Raw genomic sequence first — 24,313 nt, forward strand, 5'->3', positions numbered from 1 at the left:
GTACTACTGCGTATCTATTAGTGATAAGTCGACTCAAAAGTCTTTCTGATGTCGTTAATAAAACCACGGTTTTACGACAGTTCAACAGATCTGGGATCTGTTGACTTAACTGAAGGGCAAACTTGAGGAGCAGGCAGAGCATAAAAAAACTGACTGCAGGGTAGTTGTGGACCCTATAGAGATCATATAATATAATAATATATGTAATATTCTGATGAATCAGAATATTACATATACCAGTGACAGGCTTTGTGATACTTTGTGAAACTACTGTAAGGTAGTAGACAATGTGGTTATTATGGTATATATTTACACACAAACCTGCATATCACCAGTCACACCCAACTGCTTCATGGTACTTGGTGAAGCTGTTGTAATCTCAAGTAAGATAATTTGGCATATTATTTATACATTTCTTCAAATGTTTAAGTTAATGTAAGTTCATTCACACAGTTTTGTATAAACCCAAATATGTTATGTTATTCTCTTTCATAGTACTGAATGAGCAAGCTTCCATACAAGAGCCAAGTAGACCACTGCAAAAAGAAACAAGAAAAAAAATAGATTTACCAAAAACGAAATGATAAAATATTGACACAGAAATTTTAAATATATAATACAAAGTGAAAAAACATTAGAACTACTGGTGGTACAGTTTTTTTTCTTACATGTAATGAAATAAAAATTAAGTAAATCACAAATATTGAATTACTAAATCGTTTTTAGCATTAATAAGACTAACAGGGGAAATAAACACCAATATATGCAATTTAAGTATAATAAAAACTGCTAAAAGGTTAAAAAAAAAAAAGTAAAATTACACATATTTAATTATTATAGCCTGAAAATGTCTGTAATACGAAATAAGTACGGTTCACAGATCCATCCGGTGTATGTCAAAAAATGTTCTTACCATTGCTCGCACTAGTTTCAGGTGAACAGGGCCTATGATCAAATAAGGTGCCACCATTTTTATGCCACAAAAAATAAAACAACTTACCACTGTTAGTTTCAATGCTATGACCGCAGGTGTGGGAGTAGGTAGGGGGTAGAAAAATCCAATTTCCTGAAAGAACGCTGAGGTGTGAAATACCCCAGGTCACTGCTGATTGATTGCATGCAATAATGTCATTATCTGTCACATAGCCTGATCTTTGCTGATTGGCTGGGATAAATCCATATTGTTCTGCAGCCTCATGATTCCTTGCATAATAAAAGCAGATATAGAATGTTTTTAAGATAGAAACTGCATTGGTAGTACAAGAATATATTCCGTTTAAGTAAAAGTAATTATATGAAAATGTCAATAATGGTAAAACATAATAAAAAAAAAAGAAAAAGAGGAACAACCAAGTAATCTGTTTTAACATTCTGCTACTAATAATGATTATACAGTATAAACTAGTAAATATACAATATTGTTCTTGCACTTGAAAACAAGTTTGACTTCATGATTTTTCATAGTAACTATCCATTGTCAGCTTCAAAAATGCTTTAATGAGCAATTTGCAAATATACCAACAATTATTTTATGTACAAAATACTCACGGCACACTTCATTTTATTTAATGGGTATAAAAACTGAAACGTCTTAAAAATCCAACCATTACGTCTCATTGTTTGAGACTCACATGTATTGAATGAACTGATAACATCCAGATGAAGTAGATGATTTTCAGATGTTTGACATATGGTGCAATAAAACAAATCAGATGTACAACAGATAACCCCATATATTAATCATTATTTAATTCTCATATATTTACTGCAAGTTTTACTTATTTTATTTCTAATCTAATCCTTCTATCAGAAGTTTGTGAAATTGTGAAAAAAAAATCCCCATCAAGACTCATTGTCTTACCTTTCTTGGAACTAGTCATTCAATCAGATAACGAATTCAGCTCTACTGCTGACGCAGGCTGTGGGTTTTTTATTTTCCTGTCTTTTAACTCCTTACCTGTTCGGTTTATTGCAAACATTTCTCGAGTAAGAGGTGCAATTCCTCACATTCGGCACAGGGTGGCAGCAGAGAGCCCACTGTACAGATGAAACCGGTTGCAGAGGGTCAAACCTGCTGGTTCTGGTCCTTCTCGGTCCTCGCTCTAATTAGGCTTGATTTAATTAACTGATTAAGTTAAATTTGTTACCAGTCGTGGCACATACAAGTTAAATTTGCATGACGCCGTTTGCATTTACTTGAAGCAGGGAAGCAGAGCTGAGGAGGTAAAACAACTTCCACGACACCTGTCACACCTTTCAGGCCAGCTGGGTGCCCTACCTGTCGTGCAACACATGACGTGCACGTTCAGTGCAGCTCGGACCAGGCCATCTGCTGCTGGCCAAAGGGATGGAGGCACTGAAGGAATGTAGTGTGTTAAATTTCACGAATAACAGAGCATCTTATTTGGATTCTGCCATTGTATGTGTGTATTCAGAGGGGGCCAAGTGGAGCGATGAAGTTTGCCATTGTCGCCCAGTGTGGGTGTTTTCAGACTCTCTGGCATGATCTGTGAGTTAGTGTTCTCTGTGTTACTGCCCAGTGTGCCCACTGTCTTTCCCACAATGCCCCATTCAGCCCTGGGCCTCTCTCTCTCCCCCACCTCTCTCTCTCTCTCTCAGATTGAGCTGCCACCCATTTTGTGCCTCTGGCTACTCATCATCATAATCATCATCACCGTTGGGCTACAAACCAAATTTTCAGTTGTGGGATAAAATAGCGGTGATGTCATCTTTGTTGTCTTTTTCAGTAAGTCTTGTTTTCGTCTCCTTCCTCTCCTCTCTTCTTCCTCTCCCTCTCTCTCTCTTTCTCTCTGTCTCTCTGAGCTCCCAAACACAAAAGACAGAGAGGCCACGACAGGACCCCAGTGTATGCTGGTTGCCAAGGATACAAGGAGACAGTGTTGGGTCTTTAAACTGCCTCAGAAGGGTGTGTGGAGTTAGGGGGAGTTGGCCTTATTTACATGGGAAGAGGACAAGAGAGGGAGAGAGAGGGGTTTGAAATACGACTTTTAAGCAGCTTGTAGGAGTCCTCTGAATTTCAGCTAAAATCATTCCACCGCTCAGTCATCAAATATTTACCAAGCAGAGGAAATCAGGGGTTGTTCATTAAGTGGAGAATGCTGTGCATACATAGCAATATAAATCAACCTGTCTTTCCTTCTCACTTTTTGCTCATTTTCTCTCTCTCTCTCTCTCTCACACACACACACACACGCACACGCTAACACACTTTGATTGTAAGCTCTGGGAGCCCTGGGCCCCAGTGTTGGCAATGGGGAGCGCTGACTGCAGAATACATTACCAGATGCTTAAAGAGTGTTTCATACCAGAGAACAAGAATAAAAAAAAGCACAAAAACTCAAGTGAAAACAGGAAAAACGAAGACAAGAGTACACACCCATCCAGACATGCACGCACCCCCACCCATCTCTATCCACACACACACACACACATTCTCTCTTCTCTTTTTTTCTCTCTTGCTATGTCCACTCAGTGCTTCCACTCTGCTTCTTCCTGTCCAGAGGATTGTCAGCAGTGGTCACATTATGTCCCCCCTCTCTCTCTCTCTCTCTCTGTGATCAGTGGGGTTGCCTCCACAGTGCAGGCTCAACTCCAAGCCTGAAGTTCAATATCAACCCCCCCCCCCCGACTCCACAATGAAAGCAGGAAGGGCAGGGAGAGGGCGAATGAGCCACCCACGGGTTCATTCACCACAGAAAAAACCCTCATGTGATTTTTTTTTTGCACGTGAGAAACTTTAAATCTGCAGTTTTAAAAAGAACTTTTACTTAACTACAGGTGTCGACAGGCTCAAATTTCTGTTTAAATGAAAACAAGCAATAGCTACCATGACGCACAGCATGTGGGTTATTAGCTGTGGTTTTCTGAGGCTTCAGGGACGGACCGTGATCATGTGGAATATTTACTCTGCAGATGTTTAAGGGCGAGCTTGCACAATCAATTTCCCTTCAATTCCCCAGCCATCTCGTCCCCCAAACCTGAAACCCACACCCCCCCGGTTTTATTTTTTTTTCTGTTATACATGTGCATGCCTGTGAGAAACCATGGTGAGCTGGGTGTTTTCTTCTCTCTTATTACACACATCAATGTGTGTAATGTCCACTTAAATAACAGAGGAAGACAGAGAGCTAGAACACAGGAAGAAAAAAAAAAAAGGAGAAGTGGGAAAAACATGTTTTGGCCCTTTTCCCTCCTTTTTGTCTTTAAGTATCAGCTTGGGTTTTTTCCCCACCCCTTGTGAATCTGAGGAGTGTTTGGTGATTAGTATGCGGAAAGGAAGCTGATTTGCATAATTAAGTGCTACAGAGAAAAAGCAACAAAGTTTGTTAGTTTTACAACTATGAGTTTAATCGTTTACAAAGAGTTATTCCTGCTCAGAATACTTTAAAAGTTAAAAGATCATCGTTCAACACGTATCTTCCTTTTTTCATTTTAATTCTTTTTAGACACACATGTATTTTTTTTAAAAGGCAGAGACAGATACCATTAAAGAGGTTAATAATCACAGAAGTGGTAACAGTTAGTAACCTACACTTGGCACTGAAGAGTAGATTAATGTTGTACTACACTGTTAATTGTCACACTCATAGTATACAAAAAGGCACAGAAGGCAAGCAAAGGAGGCTCAAGTTAATACAGAGAACATCAGAGACTCCAGTTTATCAGGACATTGTGACATGATTACTTATGACACATGAAGGATAGTGATAGTTATCAAATTATTCTCCATAATAAGGCATAATGTTCTCATCTGAAAAGGTCATTTAATGTTATTTTCACGTACAAAATAGGATATAAAAATACATTATAAACTTGTTACAGATGTTACGAATGCATGTTTTCTCTTATATCAAGGCATCACTTGGCTTGTGTGTGTGTGCGTGTGTTTTTGTGTTTGTAAAACCGTACCACACCCTCGGAAAAAAAAACAAAACACATGCAGAGACATAAGGACGACTTCATCTCCAGCAGCACAATCACCCGAAAGAAACAATAAAACAAAGACATAAAATGTAACACTGTTCTACGGAGGCGTCCGAACCTCGCATAAACATTTCAGACGTAGCTTCGATACTGCGCTGCACTTCCAATTCAAATGAGCCACCTTTTATTATTTTTATTTATTCTCTTGGCACCGTAATTTGAATTGAGAAGAGCCGTGGATGTAAAGTCGTAAAAATGGAGATGATATAATACCAAGCTGGGCACAATGCCATGATGCCATAGTCAAAGATTTAGGTGTAACATTGTTCCATCGCTCTCAATAAATAAAGGCACTGTTGTTCAAGCTCGCTGAATACTGTAGTGTGGAGGAAAAAAAAAAAGGCATCGTTGTGTAAGTCCTCGAGAATTTGACAAAAGGAGTTCAACCTTCCCTCCCCTTTATGTGTGTATTCATACTGCACAGGCTTGGCATTCGTCCTGTATGTGTCGTCTCAGTATAAAGACACGTTACCTATTAGGAAACACTCAGAGATACTTTGGCATTTTGGATTTCAGTTTGTTCTTTTTCCCCATCGAGCACCTGTCGCTTTATAATGAAAGAAGTTTTTTTTAAAAAGCTCCACGTTGGCATTTTATGTGTTACCAAGAGGAAATAAGAGACATTTTTGACAGTACGTGCTGTGCAGTATCTGACCTGTCAAATGCATATCTGGAACCGTCTTTTTAAAAGGAAAGCATGACAATACGTGAGCATTTGTAAATGAATTATAAATGTTATAATGCGAATAAGGTAAGAGAGGTGCCCGCTGAGGAAAAAAATGTATCAAAACATCAACATATCTCAGTCAGTTTAGTATTTATGGAGGGTTTCTGTGCTGGATAAGTACCACCATTATCAGTTTAGTTACCATGTTATTATTATTGCATCAAATGGACTGAAGGCATGGCAGCTCAGAGAGACAGTGTGGCACAGCCGGGGGTTATTTAGGAGCCCTTCACCAGTTTGTGGCCGATCCTCAGTAAAGTCTACTGCTTAAGGTTGTAATTTCGACTGGCTTTGGGCTATCGGAAGAAGGCACGTTTGGTAAAGTTTGGGTTAGGACTCGGTGATGGGCGGGGTCCTGAGGTTTATTCCCATGATCGCTGTCGTCTGGTTGGTTGGTTAAACAGAAGCAGCTGGGTTGCTCCCAATGTTCTGGTCTCTGGTTGGCTGAGCTTGGGGGAGTGGCAGGGCCGCGGGCCAATGAGCGCGCCAGCGGGCAGAGATGGGTGGGTCATCAGTGGACGGAAAGGTCAGAAGGTCAAGGGGTCATGGGTTAGTTGCCGTGGCAGCTAGAGTTAGACGGACAGAGACGGACAGACGTGGAAAGGAAACAAAAAGGGCACATAAAAGGGGGGACATAAAAAGAAAAAAAGATAGAAGAGAGATTAGTGTCAGCTAGTGGCGTCGGGATGACAACAAGGCAGATCTACTGCAGTCACACAGCAGGAGGCGCATTACACAAGAGCTGCACAACACCTTCATGAGCTCCGCATAACCATTCGCGCAAACTTACATCAACCTCTGGGTGTTGACATAAGGAATGGCTGGTTAGCAATGCTCACATGTGCTCATGAATGCGTTAGCAGGGCTGAGGTTTAGGAGGCGCCCCTCCTGTCATGAGACTGCTGCTATAGTGATACTACTCATGCTAGCTGGGCTACGTCTAGCACAGACAGACAGTGAAACCATGGACAGAGAGGGAGACGGCATGGTTTCATGTGGGTGAGAGAGTGACCTTTATGTCCAAGGAAAAAAGTGCTCAGGCCTCAGAAAAACTTTCATTTACTCACAAGTGGAGCTCATGTTTAGCAGCAGGCATAAGATCTTGGTGATTAACTGATTATTGATTATGGTTTGATCCATTTGCTATGAAGTATTAGAAGAGCGCCTAAAAACTACAGTAAGCAAAGAGGCACCGTAAGAGACAGCGATGAGAGGTTAAGAGATGGTGATTTTAGAGGGACTTAAGAAACAGTTTCACAATAGACAAGTCTATCTGCAAGAATTTAGAGGCTTTGGTTTTCCTTAGAGATGTTGTTTTTTTTCAATAGTCATCTTTATTGCCTTTTAGTGTTTTTTTGTCCATTGTGTACAACAAGAGCGCCACCGCTCACACACACATATATTGTAGCTAGCTAAGTCCATTTCTATTGCATAAAACAGTCACGAGGCCCGTGAATCGAGAAGGTCACCTCATCTTAAATACACAGAGCAAAACACTGCCTTCATTGCCACCTTCGCGGTGACTAAAACAGTAGTAGCTACACACTTTGAATAAAGTTTTACATGGAGACACTTCATCTATAAAAAGCATACCATAAAAACAAAAATAAAAATTTACAAACTAAAAAAAAACAAAAACAAACTACAAGTATTTCCAAGCGATCTTGTTCCATAAGCTTTATATAAGCACTTAAATCCTTACTTAAAATCCCTATATACAAATTTATTTTGCAGCTAAATACATGGTAACAGCACCACTCTGGCTAGGAAATAAATGAAAGATGTAAACAGCCCCAATGATAAAGTCCAGTGGGCGACCGATAAGACCACAAACAACAGTATTTCGTACAAAAGAGCTTGTAACACAGACTTCAGTAGTTATCACACGCTGTGTTTTAGTAGTAAAAACTAAAGATCGCCATGAATTGAAAGATCTTTAGAAGAAAGACAATCCGTTTAAGTGTCATGTAGTAAGTGGGCGTAACACAGGATTTCATCAGTAATAAAAAAATATCTGTGGAATCTAGTGGAATGAAGTTGGGTATAAATATGTTTCCCACAGTATTTGCAGGGTCAAAAGTAGTACTGAAGAGATAAACAACAACAACAAAAAAAAAAAATAAAAGTTTCTGAGAGAGGACTCCGAATCCAGAGTCACAAGGACCGAGTCACATGAATGGAACGATCCATTCTAATTGAGAGGTTCCCGGCCTGAGAGCCATCCAGTTTAAGTTAACAGGCGAGCACAGATAACCGCTGCAGCCATCACCCCTAACATGGTTCCTCCCAATCCGCTCACTTATTTCACTTTCACTGCAACAAATACTGTTTCACATTGTGACCTTTTCGCCTGATACAGTTACTTCTTATTTAGGCATGCCGTATTACAGACACATGTAAACTGAAATTGGTCCATTGGTCTGCATGCACACACGCTAACACTCACACATACAGATACACATACACATAAAGTGGCTGGTGAGCTAACTAACCTCTGTCTGTGGTCACTACCCTTTGGTAAGGATGGATTCTCTTGTCGTGGCGTCGTACCTTAGTGGTCATGGCACCTGCTAACAGCCATTGGCATCGCCAAAACAGAACACAGAAGGTTACTCATCAGAAAGACATCAGACAGTCCACCCATGGCACCAACATCAGTGAAACCAGGAATTTACAAAGTGTTCAAGGCTGAGGGTGAAAATAAGTCAAACACATCTCGCTTCTAAGAGAGAGAATCTTTTGTTGTTTTGTGGTCTTCTGTTCTCTAAAGAAAATATTAAACCAAACCACTAATTTCTCATTAAGCTTCACTAGTAGATTCAACATCAGCTGTAAGCAAAGTCACTCTATATAGCTCTGTGATCAAAATAAGCTTTAACATAGGTTAAATCACAAACAGCAGCTCTAAAATATCTATGGGTTCACTAAAATAGGTTAAAAAATTACAAGCGGAAGCTGAACTATTAAAAAAAGTTAAATAGCTGTCACACCACAACACTAGTGTGCTAATACAAAGAGGAAATTAACAGGAATGGACACTTGACTACATAATGACTGTTGAGGAATCTGTCATCCTAAAGTATAAGCAAACTTTGCATGTTTGCTCTGTGGGATAAGTGTGTAGGAGGATGGGAGGGAGAGGAGGAGGAAAGGGGAGGAGGGGTCTCTGCAAGCCAGTCCGTGTGTGTGCTAGGAAGGGTTGCTATCGCTTAGCCTTTGGTTGGGAAAGCCATACCTGCAAAAACACAGGGAGAAGGGACTGTTAGCCCAGCAATGAGCTTCTGCATGCATCTATATATGCTGTGGATGTATTACAAGAGCTGGATATGGTAGCCAATTTGTCCCTGTGGCAAACTGGGCCCTTTAATTAAGTTAAACTGAAAACTTTGTCGCTAAAATGCAGTGAATAAATCATTTTTTCCTGCTTTTTATCTTTTAAAAGTGTTTAGAAACACAGTTATCATGATTTATCGTAGTTAACTGCCTTGAAATGCATCAAGATTGGTACAATTGCTGTATTGTAACTGTATGGTGATAGTGTCCAGTGGCGATTATAGAATCTTTTTAGCCCTTGGACAAAATTTCACAACAGGGCCCCTCCAACTAAATAATCTGATACAATACCAACAGCAGTCCTGTAAAACAAACAGGTAACACATTAATCTAATTTTTATTTTTGCAACAGCACCAAGCTGACTGATTATGACGTTTTAATACTGTAACTATTAGCTTCTACGTTCATCTAGCCTGCAGGCTACATTAACAAGTAAATTGTAAACAGACTTCCCAACTCACATTCAACTGTCACGTCATGGCCAGCAGATCTGGACACACCAGGCTGCTCTGCTAGCTACGATAACAAATGGCAAACATCAAAGTAAACAAAACAAATTATTTGATGCTTGAGGAAGTTATGTTATTTAAGTGTCCGTTAACCAGCGTTAAAGCTAAACTAGCAATTAGCATTATATCCTGAGGGACACTTTCGTTGAGTCGTTAGTAGGGTTGTTTAAACAGATTCATGCGTGCCACAGTAGAAGGGGAGTGAGTGGAGTCAGGAGAGGCCCTGTTAGGGAGGTCAGGTCTCTCCTACTGTCATCATAAAGGATGCACATTTCCATTGCTGTAGTTTAAAGTTCGTCAGCCCTGGGGCCGGGAGCCCCAAGCAGCACCTCTGACAGCACTGCACGATGAGCTACACTGTGATAATCTTATCTTTAAATTAAATGTAGTAAAATAATAATGTGCACTTTTATATGACTCTGCTAACCACAAACCTATAGATGTAGGTTTGGTGATGCTAGTGCAGAACTTTGCTGTGGCCCTGTTCAGTATTTCAGTGTGAAATTTTGGGGGTAAATGGAAAGGGCAAGGAAAAGAAACCCTTACGGAAGGATTTTCTTTTCTAATGTTTGGTAAGAAACTTTTATTGGAGTCCAGTATCCAGTTCTCATAATACATCCATTGACTACGCATGACAGTGCAGGACTTTCCATTTTTATATACCTAATACTCCAGTTGAGTCAATCGGGTATTCCAATATGGAGGGCGTGAGTGTGTAGGGATACTCATAGGGCGTGTAGATGATTCCAGATTCGGGCCCTTGCTGCACCAGCGCCGGATGTGGATTGGCTCCCGGCACGAGAGTGGAGCTCTGGATCTGACGGATCAGAGGCATGAGTGTAGGTGTGGTGACAGGGGCGGGGTTGCGCAGGGTGGGGGGCAGGACGGGCGTCGGGCCTGTGATGATCCGAGGCGCCTGAGGGGTCGCTAGAGGAAAGGCAGCGGTGGCTGTAAAGCACACAAACATACAATAATGAAAAATCTGAGCACACACCCACATGTGAGCGCACACAAAGTGCACATACAATAGACAGAGAAGAAGAAGGGAGAACAAACAGTCTATTTAAAAGGAGAAACAGAGGCATTGTTCATATATACAGTGGACTCCTGTACCAAGACCCTTCCTTTGTCACCCACCAACCCTCCTCCACATGTATCTATGATGTCATCCTTACGCGTCTTGACATTGGCGTCTCTGTAGGTCCCATTGAGAATGGCCAGCTCCATCAGCTGCATTTTCTTCAGGTTGTCCTCCCCCTCAGCCTACACCAACACATCCAAGCAGAGCAGCACAATCAGCTTCCTTAGCCATGACTGTCACTGACCAGTTCACAAGCAAATGAATGAACTTTTGTCAGATTCCCTTCAAGAAGTCAGCAAAACTTACAGTATGGTGAAACTAATTAGCAAAATGAATTTAAATGTTTTCTAAAGGGAAAAACGTCGGGGATCTTAAACACTGCCTGTGACGAAGCCGAGCAGACCTTGAACATAGCCGCCCCACCACACAAGACGTATTCAGTGTCAGCGACGCTAGCTTCTTAGCTCTAGTTACAGCGTGGTGAAAAGCTTGACTGATTTACATTTCGAGAGGAAGGTCAGCTGGGTTAAACTAACACATATCACTGACGTTATCCTGCACACAAACACACATACATGCACAACCATAGATCAACAGGTGTTTTAGCTCCTGACTGCCTTCACACACTCCTCACATACTTTAAAGCTGAGGGCTGGCGTGTACCGTGCTGTGAACTGAACGGGAAGTGACGGCTGATTGCTGCAATAGACCCCCCCCCCTCCCGCTGGGCTTTTCAATCTGTTTCTATTGTTGCAAATAATGCAGAGATGAAAAAGGAAGGGCTTTGTGATTTCGAAATATGTGCCTTTGTGGTTATGTGTCAAACACGGGATAATTTAGAGTATTGCTGTGTGTGTCCCTGTGTCTATATGCCCGTGTGTGCGCAATGTTCCAGTGTGATCACTGTGTACGTTTATGTGAGTCTGTAGGGGGGCAGTAGGTGGGCTGGGGAATGTGAGAAATGTTGAGGAGTGCAATCAAAATGTTCTCTTGTGTGGACAAAAAAAAAAAAAGAAAAAACATGGAGAAAAAGGAATACTGTAGCCAGTAGTTGGGAATGAAGTGAGTTGTGAACGAGTGAAAGCAGTGATGGAGTGGGGAGAACGAGTGAACAGACTCTCCATTCATTCCCTCAGCCTTTCAAACAACCCGGGGTTTCCATGGAAACCCCTTTATGCGTGTTCCCTAATTACCCTAACCCTTTACACATACTCTCTCATACACACAGAGACACACACAAAAAAATGCACAAACACACACATATACACACACACTTTTGGTCTGACAATCCCCCTTCCCCCTTCCATGCATACCAACACAGCGAACTCTGATCCAGTCACACAGTTTTCCCCTCGGTTCTGTACGTAAAACGCTATACTGATACTCACAGCGGGCACGAGAAGTTTCTTGACCTCGTTGATGGCCCGCTGGAGTTTGATCTTGGCGCGGTTGTGTGTGTCCTCCACTGTGATCAGGACATGGAGGTCCTCGCTGAGGTGCTCCCAGTTGGGCTTCCCTCGGTTCATCTCCTCCTGAAACACACAAACAGTTTAGGAAAAAAAAAAAAAAAGCTCTTTTTTAAATGCGCCACACACAACCTCGGTCCTTTTGCTACGGAGAGGGAACAGGATTTTCACTTTTCTTTCTTCTTTGGCTCTGGTTCTGGTTCGCCCTCAAACTACACACAAGGCTCAAGGTTGTCTAATGCAACTCGGGAGGCGTATCAAACTCGTGGAACAACGTGCCGTTCTTCAGTGGTTACACAAGATTGGTGTTGCATTGAACTGAGCTGAAGGTTTTGCACTCTCGAGTTTTTGTGTAACATCTCCCTAAATCTCTTTTGTCTTTAACACCTCCTTTCTTCCCTTCTCCCTGCTCTGTCACTTCGTTAAAACTGATAATGAAATGACTAATAAATCAACGCTTATGAAGTCGTTGTCAAGTAAAACGCCAACCACTTGCATTTGTCGGTTTCACACATGTTTTGGACGCATCTGTGTTCCAAATAGCTCCATTATCTGCTTTTGTGTGTTTCAGATAATTCATAGTTTTCATGTGACACATCATTATACAAGGGCCCACCTGGAGGCCACACACAAAGCTTTCTTTGCCCGAGTTATTTTGTTTACCAGCTTTGTTTTGCCTAAATGCCCGATAGCCGGTTTTTCGGATGCACTAATGAGCTACTCGGTTTTTTCGCAACTGATAGGGAAGAGCAGAGTGCAGCTATGCAAACCAATTGATTCGGCCATGTTCACAGCAACTCTGTCAATGGTGGGTCATTAAAACCGACATCAGACATAGGTTTTGATTAAAAAACGTCATGTAACCTTTTCAAAATGTTACTGCCTTGTTTTTAATGCCCCAGAACAATGATTCTCAATCTAACAACAACCAAGGAATCCATGTTAGATGACATGCTTCCCTTAACTAGTCCTTACTATTGCTTTGACAAGGAACAAGTCCTTTTCCTGTCTCATCCCCCAAATGTCATAAATGTTGGCTCAGATTGAATAAACTGTACGTAAAACTGCTGTTCTTCCAAGAGAAGGTATAACCCACAACACATATGTAAAACACTTCAAATGCTGAGCTCTGGCACAGACTTCACAGCTTTTAGTGAAATGCTGTGACAGATGCAGTATATGGATAGCAGGTACCCAAAACTTGCAGTTTGTTTATACATCTTTTATTTTTTGGGAAGATCATCTAAATATTTATGGCTTACAACAGATGGAAAAACCAACAGGCTTGTGTTGGAGTTTAATGGAGTGTGTCCAGTATGTTGGAACAGGCGCCAGTCATGTAACTGAAAACGGTGAATTACAATTTTCTGTCATGTAATTCAAGCAATTTGAAGAAAGTCTGTTTGGGAATAAGTTTGTTATCGTCAGCCTCACATGGACAACTGGGTTGGCAAAATCTGTTGGGTGATTCGGTCAGCCATACTAGTAAAAACATTACATTAAAACTTTATTTATTAAAAGAAAATACCAGAACTCTGACACTCCAAAGTTTTCTCTTTCTTTAGTGATGTAAATAAGTACATTCTGGAGATTTCCTCCTGAAAGCTGAACGCTGACCCCATTCTTTTAAAAATCTGCCAGACAAAGCAAGATATAGATCTTGGTAAATAATTTTCACATTTAATAAGTGATCCATTTAGAAAATGGATGATGAGCAGCATGAGATTTCATAAGACAAGGTGCGATTTCACTTCAACTCCACATGTAAGTCTATACTCACTCTGTGTGGATTAGAAATTAAGAGATTACAGTGGAAAGCCACAAACTCTTCACTTGCAACAATACTAGTGTACTTTTTAAGATTTACACAACTTATTTGCAGATACATATACTTTTTACTTTCACACAGCAGGTTCCTTCTCCTGTGTAGTAAGTCTCTTTGCTGAACTTCCAACTATTTTCAGACTTTGCAAATCCACCTATTGGACCAAATTAGATCCTTTGATGGACTGCTTCTGGCCCTCGGGCTGCATGTTTGATACCCTTGGTCTAGACTAAAATATCTGAGCAAAGGTTTCAGATTTTTCTTAGGCATTCATGGTTCACCAGAGATCTTTTCCACTCATGTCTGACAGGAACATTCTTGGTTTTCAACTAAATAAAACAACATGTGAATGGGACTGCTGTGGAAATTCACGTCCGCCCCCAGCATCAACCGCTGCAGCTTTGCCTACAACTTTTCCTCCAGCAACTCTGTCAGTACAAATTTCCCTTTTTCAAATGCTTTGGTTTGCCATTGTTGTTGTTGATGTTAGCCTTAGCTTCGAGCACAGCGGTGCATAGAGGAGCTGCACATTGTTTGCGGCAACTTGAATAAACAAGCAGACACGACACTCGCAGTGTAGTGCAAGGGGAGGGAAACAAGCGATCTGGGTCGAGCCTAGAATAACAAAATCCGCCGAGTAACGAACCAAACAACAAACGTTTGACAAAATGGCAAATTCGTGGCTTATGTGAGGAAACATTTCTTGACTATGCACAGTTTAGTTTCCAGGCTTGCTTCTTTCCTTTCAGTCTTCATGCCAAGATAAGTGAACCCTCTACAGTTTCAAATTTGTTATACAGAAATGAAAGTGATAGCAATCTCATCATCTAACTCCGAGGAAAGAATGAGCAAGCTTGTCCTTCAGAGCTAATCCTCTGAGTGAAGCTTCACACAACTTCTAACGCGACAGCAGAATCGTAATTTTGTTTTTCAGAATTGACTGCCAGATATTACAAATTATAAATAGACTATTTTCCCAGTGAAAATTAACTGCGAGGTACAGCTACAGTTAAAACAGAGATTCCGAGATCTCAGTGTGGCATTCCGGCAGATTGTGTCCTCTGTGGCTGTTTTGTCAAGTGAGATGTATCATTTCTGAAGAGCACTAAAAGTCAACATCTTTCTCCCTTCTCCCCCAGTTGCCTCCCACTGTGTCTCTGTTTTCCTTCCCTCTCTGTCTCTGTGTGTTTCTGTATGTGTGAGTCTCTGACTGAGGGGCGTGCAGGGTAGGGAATGTTCTGGAGATAGAGATAGAGAGAGAGTGAGAGGGGAGGGGGGTGGAGTGCTGGACTTGCTCCACCTGCCGTTTGGAAAGCTTGAGCCGACTCCGTCCAACAGCAGACACCAGGGGAGAGGAAGGGAGGACAGATGGACCGAACACCAGGACAGGAAAGAAAAACGGAGCAGCAAAACTCAGTTTGAGAGAAGGAACAGACAGACAGACAGACAGATAGACAGACAGACAGACAGACAGATAGATAGATAGATAGATAGATAGATAGATAGATAGATTTGCTCCCACTTAATCTGTCTCTCAGTTTCTGAGCCAACTCATCTCAACTCACTGCCTTTTCCAATTAGCTATAAAATTATATATAACCTACATTTTATTTATCTATCCGCCCTTCTTTCTGTCTTTCAGCTCTTTGACCCATCGTGGGATGCATGGTCTGCTTCTGCGTGCACGTCGGCTTGTTAGGATGACAACTATCATGGTCTCGGAGAAACATTAAACTGTGTTTCTGGTTAGATGTGGCAGAGTGGTCAAAAAGTCATGCATAACTATGCGTCAGTTGAACCATTTCACCCAGTAAGGCCCCGGGATTTGCAAAACTGTTACATCTAATTGCTCTCTGTCAGGGTTTTTCCTGCATAGGGGAAATTTGGGTTTTTTTAATTTGGAGTTTTACATGCAAATAAAACATGAAGTGAAGGAAAAAAGACTCATTGTTTCTCCTGTGCATGAACCACATGTGCGTATATTGTTGTCTCTCCCCCCCACCCCCCTCCACGACCTCAGAAGTCCCATTCTGGGCCTGGAAAAACCCGTCACTCTTCGTCCACTTCAGCCTCGCTCTCTATATCTATCACACGTCCCCGATGTCCTGAACATAGAAGCTAATCGTGCATGCTGCTGAACATGGATAAAATTAAGCTACTAGTTAAAGGTTAGACACTAAGATCGTCTAAACCACAAAATAACATCTTTTTTTTTAAATTACACTTACTAATATAAACATTTTTCATCTAGAATTTTATAGACCCACATGGAAAAGATATATATAAATCTTATAAAGTTTGTATCTGTCTTGTGTGAAACTTGTATGAAAAGCATACAAGAGTGAAAACAGATATGAGATCCCTAGAAAAATTATATAAATGAAACTTGTATGTTTTGGATACTTACTAAAACAATATATGAAAGTGGACACTGTCATGAGTAAATCATATAAGCCTTATACGATTCGCTATATGAAGTAGGCCACATCTGATGCAAGTTTTTTCTATTTCTTTTCCATATGCTTGATGATTCGCTCAGCTTATATATCATATAGATTTCTACAATTTTAAGCCATGTTTCAGTGTGTGGTGGGTTAAAACATTGTTTCTCCAAATCACAGGTACTGTTAACAAGTTACAAAGCAAGTCTTAGCAGTTTTGAAATCTCTGGAGGAGCGTAAAGGCTTTTCAGAGTCATCTCAACTAAGATCTATAGGAAACACACCAAAAATGAAGCTTTGACAGTAATGTCTTGCCTCAGCCAGAGTTTCTCCAAGTCGACTTTCAAGCTAAAAGGAATGTAAACCTGCCATGAAACACTATTACACTTTGATTTGATTTCTTCCAGAGTTACATGAAGAGAATACTATCACTGCCACAGCTAAAAGCTTAGATTGGCTGCAGACTGAAAAGAGAGGAAAACAGCCAGCTTTGCAATGCCCCGAGGCAACAAAATCCACCTACCTGGGCCCCACTTGTTAAAAGGTTATATCATTTTCTTTAATATGTAAAAAAAACATAGTGAACAATGGATCTGAGGTGGAAAGATTGGGGGTGCAATCATTCTAAACCAGTTCCCTTCATCAATAGTCTTTCAAATTCATATTTCCCAAAATATATTTGCTCATTCCACCTCCATGCTGTCAGATTCTAGTAGAGTAGCTTTGCCTGATTCACCATGCAAAATAATCCTTCTTATACTAACTATTTATGTAGACCCTTCAGGTCATCTTCTGCATTAACTCTTCTCCCTTTAAGGCTATGCTCCTTTTAGCTAGCCTTCTTCTCATTGGCTGCCCCTCAGAAACAGAAGGTTTGATCAGCAGGTGGTTGGAGCTTCAAAGGTCGCAACTAGAGTTAGAATTTCACAGATCAAAGAAGAGAAACCAACCAAGCAGTTGCATTTTTGGTGCAATGGTATAACCTATTAAAATTAACCCCATCATTGAACCTGTGGCCTGCATAGAGATGACTGAAAATGGAGAAAAGTACAGCAGACTCACTTTTTAAAAAGATAACGTGAAGATGTATGAAAACAGTCCTAAATGTGATGATAAAACACACGTATCTTCAGCGTTACTTGGTGCGTTTACCTTCTTCTTGTCTCTCATGGAGCCCTTTCCTCGCACCATAATCTTGCAGCCGGTTTCCGCCTCCAGTTGCTTGGCCGTCAGTCCACGTGGGCCCAAGATCCTCCCAACAAAGTTGAACTGCGCAAAAGAGCGAAACACACAGATATAAACAGAGCTGAAGGAAGAAATGATTTGCTGCGCACTGCAAGCCAAAACTGTGTTTTTTACTATGTGCCAGTATTTGTACGAGCGAGTGTGCCTTTGAGGTTTGTGCATCTGCGATGTGTTTGTGTTACTAAGAGAGACAAAAATAGCTCATTATATGGGTGCTGGCTGGTGCTCGTGGCATGACAGGATAGCGACGTTCTCTTAACCTTATCTGTCACTAAGACTGAGTGATTAACTGGACAGCTGCCCCCCTGTGTGTGTTTGTGTGTGTGCGTCTCTTTTTTTTTTCTGCCACTATTCCCTATTGCTCTGTCTTTATCCGCTTGTCTGATAACAGCTGTCCAGCTTCTTCCACCTTTTCTTCCCCCCAATTTAACCAGAAGTTAACTTGAGTAATGGCTGCAACATATTCCAACCTCTAAGGTCACCCTCGACTTTCACCTACACTCACACAAATCCAGGTTTGTGTGCACACTCCTCTCTAAATTTAACCCTGATCTCAACCATTTTCCAATGTAGTCCTGCATGTGTCCTGTTAGTCTCTTGTCATGTGAGCGAGGACAGCCTGTCATTGTATTTGGTGATTGGCGAGCTGATGCGTGGAGAAAATCATGTGAGTCGTTCAATCTGGATCAGCATAACTCATATTGAAGTGCTTAGCTGTACTTGGCGTGAGCAGGGATGTGCTGGATGGTAAAGTCTCTTCGCTGCCGTGCACTTGTCTTTATATTTGGTGGAAAATCTTAATCCACTGTTTTGAGCTCCTGTAAATATTTATGGTATAAACCTAAAGGTGAAAACAGCGTCACAGTGGGGAGATTTACATCACAATATTGGCTTTTGGAGTAAACAAACCGAGATATTCCTGCAAATCATTCATTTATATGCCATTGGACCCACTGGCTATGGTTCGTTATTGATCTATTTTAAGTTCAGATTACATCACTGGGTGTAGACAAAGATGATCTCAGAATGAAATCAGCTTTTAGATGAAATCTAAATCAAAATGTCCCTGTGATCAGGAGCCACGCTGATTTTCCGACAGCCTTTCTGCAACTAAGAAGAGATAAAGCGACAACAGTGAAAAGTAAACAGAAAGGTCAAAGGTCACTGATTTGCCCACTCACGTCTGGGTACTCTTTGACAGGCACGTAGAGCTTCTCCTGCAGCTGAGCCACGGGACCGACAGCTTCGGGAAGCTCCTCCATGTCCCGCCCGTTGAACATGCCGCCGTTCAGCGTGTCGTTGTACATGTCTTTGCGTACCCTGCCAATTTCTTTGGGGAGGGGGGAGAGAAAGGAGGAGTTAAGTTGTGTAAAGTGAACTGAAGACAACTATGAAAGTCTGTCCATGGAGGAGGGGGACAGCAAGTTTCACATTTCTTTCTTCTCTTCTGTCCGTTTCTTAGGACGATGACTCACCATCGCCAGAATTAAAGGAAGCTCTGAGAGACAAACAGGCGGGAGACAAGCATTCTGCACCACAATGTAAAATCTGAATGCTTTGCAATAAGGTGTCCTCCATTTCTGACAGCCTCCTGTCTATTTCTTTCTGTGTGACACACACACACACAGACACACAACTATAGATCAGATCGCTGTGTAAATAATGCGAGTGAAAAACAGAAGTTACTGGGGGTCTTAGTGACCTACCAGCCAATGAGGGTCCTGTGCAGGGCAGTCGTTCAGCAGCAAATAATGAAAAGGTATCTTATAAAGCAATATGAGTAAGTATTAGTATTAATACTAGTATTAGCAAGCATTTTAATCTGTAATCGCTTTTTTCACTTATCAGCATTTTTTTGTGTACGAATATCTTGTTTTGTCCAAATATCAGCCCAGAGAGACACTCGGATAAGTTACAATCAATGAATTTGGCTTTAAAATGAACTTTAAAAATAGATCCCGAATGATTTCCTGAAACGTTTCAGCTCGACGAAACATCAGAAGAGACTATAAAACATATTAGCATACGCAGTCACTGAAACACCAGAACAGCTGACTTAAGTGTAAAAATTTATTTCTTAAAAGGTCAAATCTGTGGCTCAGGTTTGCTACAGAAGCACCGTTATAAATCAGACTATGTTTGTCTGCCTGTGTGTTTGTTTAGTGCTGTCTCGATGACCAGTGCTAGCCTCTGATGCCTTTGTAATGACACACTAGCACAATAATAACTGGTACTGGAGCAGACAAACACATATGTGACACATACACACAGACCCCTGGTTTGAACTCACACACTGACAAACACACTTACACACACACGGCAGAATAACTGCCTTGAGGCGCAAATATCATCTGACCTAAGCACGCTGACAGGCACGTCTCCCTGCTCTGAGAGTGATAAGTCTGACCGTAATAACTACAGTAGGACGCTATAATTACAGCCACTGCCGCAGTGACACCGATGATCCCCTAATGACCAATTCTAACCTATTGGACAGAAGTGACTATTAAAGCAAGCACACAAACAAATCTGTGCAGACAAACACGGCTTTTGTCACACTTGAGTTAAAAGTAGCTCGAGGAAAATGAGAAGTGAAAGAAGAACAAGAAAGTCCAAGAAGAAAAAGACAAAGCAGGGAGCTGCAGCAGGCCTTATCTTAACACTTCAGCCTGTCATAGGACTTTATATATAGACTGGGCAAGAGTGCAGCCTTGGAGGAGTCATGTAGCCTGACAATGCCTTGCATAAACTTTTTTTTTCTGATATAGAGGCCTTACGTCTGAGCAGCTTGCCTACATAACTCAAGCAGAAGACACAGGCAGCCTCAAAAATGGGAATGGCACAATGTCTTTCATGCTAACCATGGGTGTCACATTATCGCCACTGAGGGACGAATACGCTCAGCTGTCAGTCCTTAACACGAACACAACCAGAGATGTTAACTCGACCTCTTTACCGAGCTGTAGAGGTCGTCTGATATGAGAACAACCTTGCTGCGTCATGAGACTTGTCACAGAGCGCAAAGTCGGGACCTCTGTGATCCTGATGTGCAGCAACCGCAGCAAAAACAGGCCTTGATCGCTGGTAGCAACTAGAGACATTTGAGCTGTGTCTCTTTGAGACTCCTCTCTTTTATCTTGCATATCAACAAGTACAACTAATCAGGTGCATTGATCATCTGTGCAGAAAGCATGACTTCAGGGTGTGTAAGCAGCCAGTTACAGATATCAAATATTTTGCACAGTGACAGAGTCTCGTTCCTGCTCAGGGATGGGCTCAAGCATTCACACAAGCCTGCGCATTAGGTCACTGGGAAAGACTAACAACTGTCTGTTTGTTCCCATCACCAACTGCCCCTCTGTGAATGTGTGTGTGTGTGAGAAAGAGAGAGAGAAAGAGAGAGAAAGGGAGAGAGAGAGCTTTGCTTCTCTCAACAAATTAAAATGTGACTTCATGCAACAAACACATCCCCTACATCCACAATTTGAAGCCAAGAATGTGGGTTTACACTCACAGCTCGGCAAATGTTTTGATATCCAAACAGTCTTATTGTACTGTGAGCAGGATAATTTACCACTGTGTGATGTGGGTAACACTGCTGTTACGTTTCTGAGGAGCCACTGAGGAATTCCTTCAGTTAATGACTAATTCAATAAAGTCAGTCGATAACGGCCACGTTTTATGAACACTGACCACTAAACTGGACGAGAGACAGAGAGAGAAGATGGCCTCATCTCCCCCTGTAGTGTGACAAGTGGCTACACAGTTCAAAGCTTCAAACACATGCGGGGGTTACCTTCATCCAGCAGCCGCTCCAGATGCGTGAAGATGCCGCTGAAGTTGGGCAGGGAACTCATCACCTTCCGGTCGTTCATCAGCTGCATTAGATAGTCCGGGTTGGACTTGGGTCTCTCCTTCACCTCTGTCTCCCCAACCATGGCTTTTGATTAAGCAATAAAGTGACCTAGCGAGCAGGGAAAACTTGATGAAGGGTTTATTTTCTTTTTTTCTTATTTATTATTTTTTTTGGGGGGGGAGAAACACACGCCCCGAAAAGCGATGCGAGGATCCCAGAGGACTCCGCCGAGCGCGACCCGCTGACCGCTTCTCCACCTACTGAGAAAATTCAACTCTCAACTCCTGTAAAATCGACTGTCCCTCGGTTAATGTCTCGTATGCGAGCCCTGTCTTCTTCCACACGGTTCCCCCCTCTGCCCGACTCTCCAGAGTTTGAAAAAGTTCCTGTACGGGGAGAGAGTTCAGCTCGGTTTGACACTTTGCCCGACTCCGCGCACTTCTCCGGCGGTTACAAGTTTACCATCAACTAGTCTGATCCGCCGCGGCTCCTCTGCTTATGTCCGCCGGTGTGTGGGTATTCTGCAGCGGGGATCGGCTCACTATCATATGATTACAGTACGGCAGCGAGACGAGTGGGCTATCGGGAGCGTGCTGCGCGAAGCCGATATCTGTGGATGGGCGGAGGAGGAGGAGGAGGCTCGTGCCCGTCCCCTCAGCAGCAGCAGCAGCCTGAGAAGCAGCACCCCTCTTTCTCCCTGACCCCCGCACACACACACACACACACACACACACACACACACACACACACTGAATAACAATAAAACAGCTCAGCATAGGTATGCACACCTGTTCTACAACAGTTACTGTCCATCACTCGAATCATGAAGGGTGTGCGCCCTTTTCCTTCGTTATGTAATGGGTAGCACGGCTTGTATTTTGTCAGGGGTAGCAGGTGTTCAGAACTGAACGGTACACCAGTACAAACACAGACCGGGGGGTATACTCTCCCAGTATACCTCCCAGTCTCACTAAACACAGGCTGACAAACATTTTCAGGAAAAGGCATTTATGGAAATATTATATTTTTGATGGTACACAACAATAATCAATCACAATAACTAATGGCAAAATAAAAAACTGCCAAATAATAGCCAGTAAAAATACTAGTAAAAGTTGTGCATGATTTAATGTAATACTTAAAATCAAAACTTCAAAGATAGGTATTCTGAAAAACGACCTTTGTGACTGACAGATGATCAGACATGACATTACTGTGACTGAAGCAACTGAAAACAGCAGTATTCATCCTATACAGCAGGGTATCTGAGTCCCAGTCTCTAAGATAAGCTTAAGGGGACATGAGGTGATTAATGGGATACGAACTGCAAAAATCTAAGCTTTTATCAACACTTTTATTCCTACATTTGATCCTTTAATCCGAGACGTTTAAAGGGAAACAGCTCCCAAATGTCTGAAACATCGCTTTCATAAGAAGTCACAAGCCATATATGTTGGAAATCACTGGTTTACTCTGAGCTGTATATTCTATATACATGTATATAAAAAATAACCTTGACGTGGGCTGTAGCTGTCAAATAAAAAAAGTGTTTCATATGCAGGTGTTAAATCAATATAAATCAGTAATATAAGCACCTCACAGCTGTGCACAAGTACAGTACTTGAATAAATGAACGAAGACCTTTCCAACAGTGCTGATTGCATTTATTAATGATTGCTATATTGATTGCTTTTAATGTCAGGAAATGGTCACTTGATCCAGCCACCTATAGAGAGAAAAGCAGCAAAGATTTCCTATTTGAAAGGAGATTTTGGCCAATAGATTCAAAATTGACAGCTGATTTTCTCTTTTCAGATCACAGTTTTACACAGATTATATTTATCAGTTAAGAATACACAGCCCTAAGATCTAAATGTAACATTGAGGTGCCTCTTAATTAGTGTATGTATATATTCTAATTGCTTTTTGTTGGTAGTACTGTACTCATCCTCCAGTGGAAAACTCTCCTCTCCTCTCTCTCCTCTCCTCTCCTCTCCTCTCCTCTCCTCTCCTCTCCTCTCCTCTCCTCTCCTCTCCTGTTCACACCCTTCGCTTTGAAGACTTTTGTCACTGAAATAATAAGATGGTGTGAGTGCTGCATTTGTCCTTTGTGGGTGGTTACGGCTGCTGCTGCTGCTCCAGCAGGAGACATGTTACTGCTGAAGAAACAGATAGGTGCGAGGGTCTAAACTTAACTTGTTGTAAATCGCACGCATGTTCGCGTCCACTCACACACACACAAACACATAGTGGCCACACAGTTTGTGTGCCCATGCATGCCTCAGTTTAAGCCTTTTGTCAGGCGGTGCTGGCCTCCCACCTGGTTTCTCTCCTCTCTCCAGTGTTATACACACAGTGTGTTTTTTCCTTGTAAGACCAAACTTATGATTGAGGCCGTGTGTGTACGTGTTTGTGTGTGTCCGAGCAGCAGGAATTGTAACGGTGCAGCAGTGCTGGTAATGGCTGGTCAGCTGGTATGGCGAGTATTCAGGGCGGGGGCAGTGCATTGTCCTCTCATAGCTCTAACAATGCCCCTCTGAGCAGGCCACACATCTACCAGTCACGGGCCTCTCGCTCGCTCTCTCTCTCTCTCTGACTTTCTCTCTCTGCTTTTCTTTCTGTCTGCCATATTTATTCAGGCCCATAGTGAAGTGTAAAGTGAGATGTGATAGCAGCTAGCGTCCCTGACCATTGACAGAAGCGTCAAGGTCAACGGGCTAATATTAGAGCTCGTGTCACTCACTGCCTCTCTGCAACCACATCACACCTTGCATGTTCATTATCGCGTTAAATAATTAATAAACACCTCGAATCTTGCATGTATT

General features: G+C 41.9%; 1 protein-coding gene across 7 annotated transcripts; it reads right to left on the reverse strand.

Moving 5' to 3' along the window:
• Positions 1-4,342: 4,342 nt before the first annotated feature.
• Positions 4,343-22,086, reverse strand: qki2 (QKI, KH domain containing, RNA binding 2). Of its 7 annotated transcripts, none has more exons than XM_006790961.2 (9): positions 21,429-22,086; positions 18,814-18,962; positions 17,540-17,656; positions 12,044-12,187; positions 10,750-10,837; positions 10,238-10,522; positions 8,967-8,990; positions 8,224-8,298; positions 4,343-6,297 (listed from the first exon to the last, which is right to left on the reverse strand). In XM_006790961.2, exons 1-9 carry the CDS (start codon positions 21,568-21,570, stop codon positions 6,275-6,277), a joined length of 1,047 nt encoding a protein of 348 aa, XP_006791024.1. In that variant the 5' UTR covers positions 21,571-22,086; the 3' UTR covers positions 4,343-6,274. The 7 variants fall into 7 exon arrangements, with proteins under 7 accessions (XP_006791024.1, XP_006791023.1, XP_035763722.1 ...); XM_006790960.2 differs by having other exon boundaries at positions 8,224-8,301; XM_035907829.2 differs by lacking the exon at positions 8,967-8,990.
• Positions 22,087-24,313: the final 2,227 nt, after the last annotated feature.

Source organism: Neolamprologus brichardi, chromosome 8 (assembly GCF_056152115.1).
Source record: "Neolamprologus brichardi isolate AB-2024 chromosome 8, ASM5615211v1, whole genome shotgun sequence".
Lineage (NCBI taxonomy): Eukaryota > Metazoa > Chordata > Actinopteri > Cichliformes > Cichlidae > Neolamprologus > Neolamprologus brichardi.